Source organism: Elephantulus edwardii, unplaced genomic scaffold (assembly GCF_000299155.1).
Source record: "Elephantulus edwardii isolate Elephantulus edwardi_28Jun2011 unplaced genomic scaffold, EleEdw1.0 scaffold00042, whole genome shotgun sequence".
Taxonomy (NCBI): Eukaryota; Metazoa; Chordata; class Mammalia; order Macroscelidea; family Macroscelididae; genus Elephantulus; species Elephantulus edwardii.
In genome coordinates, this window is record NW_006399792.1 from 19,019,989 (window position 1) to 19,023,237 (window position 3,249).

General features: G+C 34.2%; 1 protein-coding gene across 1 annotated transcript in view; it reads left to right on the top strand.

Annotated features, from left to right (window-relative positions):
- Positions 1 to 3,249, top strand: part of CCNI (cyclin I) — a 29,313-nt gene that overhangs the window by 24,623 nt on the left and 1,441 nt on the right. Inside the window, exons 5-6 of the mRNA XM_006885337.1 lie at positions 9 to 95; positions 3,158 to 3,247. Of these exons, the coding sequence (XP_006885399.1) occupies positions 9 to 95; positions 3,158 to 3,247 (177 nt within the window). The remainder of the gene's footprint in view (positions 1 to 8; positions 96 to 3,157; positions 3,248 to 3,249) is intronic.

Sequence of the window (3,249 nt, forward strand, 5' to 3'; positions counted from 1 at the left end):
GATCCATGCTTGCTCTGGCCATGGTCAGTTTGGAAATGGAGAAACTTATTCCTGATTGGCTTCCTCTTACAATTGAACTGCTTCAAAAAGCACAGGTTGGTTTCTCAGTCTAATTAAGTTTTATCTTTTATTGTGATACGTGGGATTACCAGTGATTTTAAAACTGATCATTTCCCGTCTTGTAATGGTAGACATTCTTAACAGGAAGTAGAAGTAAAGCGTTACATACTTCCAAATTAGTATTACACACTTTTAAATTTTAGTGTAGATATTTTTCTCTTGTAAGGCTTAGATAGATGGTACTTGGTTCTTGAATTTGAAAAGTTAATGATTCTCAATAATGAATTCTCCTTCAGTTTTGTTATAAAGAAACATACATTGTACTGTAACTTTATACTATCTCTGTAAATCATTTATTTTATAAAAGGTAAGTCAAACAAGAACTTAAAAGAAGTTACTTATTAGAAAGGCATGTAATTGTTGGCTTGAAAATTGATAAATTGTCTTTGGTAGGTAGACTAAAAGAGGTTGTGTGACTGAAGTGAGAGCTTGGTAATGGTCTTCTGTGAGCAACTTCTTTCTGGGAGAATCCTTAATGACAATTTATGTCACCAAATAGATCAGATTGAGGTTTCCTAGAAAACCTACTCTGTTAGCTGAGTCTTTGGACTCATGAACTTTACTTAAAAATTGTAGTTTCCCCTCACTTATTATTCTGATTAGTTTTACTGGATTTTAAAGAAAGGCCTGTGACTTCTGAGTTTAAATACATTCTGCAATGTAAAAAGAACTATATAACTATAGGTTGCTAAAATTTAAAAAAAAATACTTAAAAAATAGTACTTTGATATTTTCCAAGATAATTATAATTACGAGCTTAGAGATGAAAAATGTAAAAGTTAGTAGACATTTAGGAAGTGTCTCACTAATACCTTTTAGTGCTTTAGAAGGAAGCTCTGCCTAGGTAGAGTAACACAAGTTCTCTCTCCTTCACAAGTTGAATTTTTTTAATAACATGTCTTAGATTGAACTAGTTGATAGTAGTATTTCTTTCCATTGGATAAATACTGTAATACAAATGAGCCTTTTCTTGGCGATAGCTGCATTTAGTAGGAAGTTTTAGACATTATTTTAAGCAGTCAAACGAATTAATAGCATAGCACATTTACTTAGGGAATTTGCTTAGCTTACTTAGAATGTTGGAAAGTGACGTTTTCCTGGTTGCTTGGTTTTCCTAGCAAAGGATATATAGAAATAGTTGCTATTTTTAAATTTAGGGATAGCATGGTGAAAAATAACAGTAAATGTTCTCTAGACTTTCTCCAAATTAGTAGTTTATTTTTAAGACGTTTCAGTAGCAATCCAGAGAGACCTTCTCTGGTGTCTGTAATAGTAGTAATTCCAGTTTTTGTGCTTCATTTGTATCCTCTCCTTTTAATGAGATGATTTTATTAAAACAAATTTGTGTTGGTCTAGAGTAGAATTTGGTTAGTAATTTTGAACCTAACTGTTGTTTAAGATGTGGGTGGAAGTGGAGTTAATATAGACAGTATTGACTTGAATGTTCTGCAGTGACTATTAGTCTTTTCCTCTAAAATACTACTTCATACTTACTCAACTTCTTTAACACAGAAGGGTAAAGTAAAATGGTTTCCTTTCACTTAAGTATGTCTGTTTTTCCCGGTTACTGCTTTTTCTAAGTCATTAAGTACAAGTGTACCTGGAAGGAATTATCAGTTGGTTTTTCAGACCACTAACTACAATAAGGAAAATACCTCAGTAAAGCGGGGTACATGGATTTTTCTGGCTTGCCAATCTACGTTAAGTGTTATGCTAGCCTATAGTCTATTAAGTGTGCAGGAGTAACAGGAAAAACTGTAACATTGTGAAACTTACCAAAATGTGGCACAAACGTTGGAAAAATGGCATCGATAGACCTGTTCAATGCTAGGTTGCTAAATTTTCAGTTTGTGAAAAAGAAAAAAGAGTATCTATGAAGTGAAGCGCGATAAGACATTGTTTGATAGAGCTATCCTTAGAGGGAAAGTTGAGCAGAGAAACCAGCTTACTAGAAGTCAGATTTTAAGACCTTTCCCCATGTAGTCATTGTATTAGAAACTTATAGATAAAAAGATGAATATAATGCATATCCCATTTTATCTTGGAAAAGTTCAATGATCAGTTATACACTGTGCTGTATAGAATGACAAGTTGATAAGGAAACCAAAAACCTCTAGAATGTTTTTGTGGTGGATGGGGTGGGGGTGGTCAGTGATGATTCCCTAAAGAATTTATAGCTAAACGGAATCCTGAAGAATAAAAAAAGGAATTAGTGAAATGTTAGAATTAAATAAACACTTAGTAAAAATACTTAGATTATCAACCTGCAGTTTTCTAAGAAGATACTTTGTGAAAAGTTAACATATGTTCAAAAACACTTGTTCAAAATTATTAGCCAGAAGCCTTCCTCATCCCTTATTTTCCTTCTTCCCGCTTACTGAGTCTTGAAATTCTTACTGTTTCTCTGTACACTAATCTCCATTGAAGTGGCAGAGGAAGAAAACAGATTGAACAAAAGTGGATGTTGCATATACACCATGAATGAAAGCGATACACCTTCTTACTTACCACCTGTTCTGTTTGCTGACATTAAGCATTTATGACAACAGTAAAACTACAGAGTATTTTGTGTACTAATGTAATTTGGCAGTAATGAAGGTTTATGTGTGAGGCAGGAGTAACCCCAGTTGTTTGTCAAGTTGACTGGGTCTTCACTATGAGTTGGCAGTTCTGTAATGATGGGCTCAGTCCTCCATTTTCATAATGCTTATTTTGCATATCCTACTCTTGGGAACCTAACTATGTTGATAATTCAGGAGAGGGTATAGTTTGTGTTTCATGGGGATGGATGTCCAGCATATATTTCAAAGTAAAGAATTCAGATTTCAAAGATATTTGTTACATATTTATAGATTGTGGCATAAATTCCAAATAGTTACTAATTCGACTGGAAGACTATATTAGTGAGAGGTAGAAAATTTTGGGAGAAAAAGGTGAGACTCTTAGGGGCCATGAAGAGAAGAAAGTGGCCAGCAAAGATGACAGAGCCACTTAGGCTAATTATCAACTCAATGCCTTTTCTTTTTTTCTGACCCAGATGGATAGCTCCCAGTTGATCCACTGTCGGGAGCTTGTGGCACATCACCTTTCTGCTCTGCAGTCTTCTCTGCCTCTAAATTCCGTTTATGT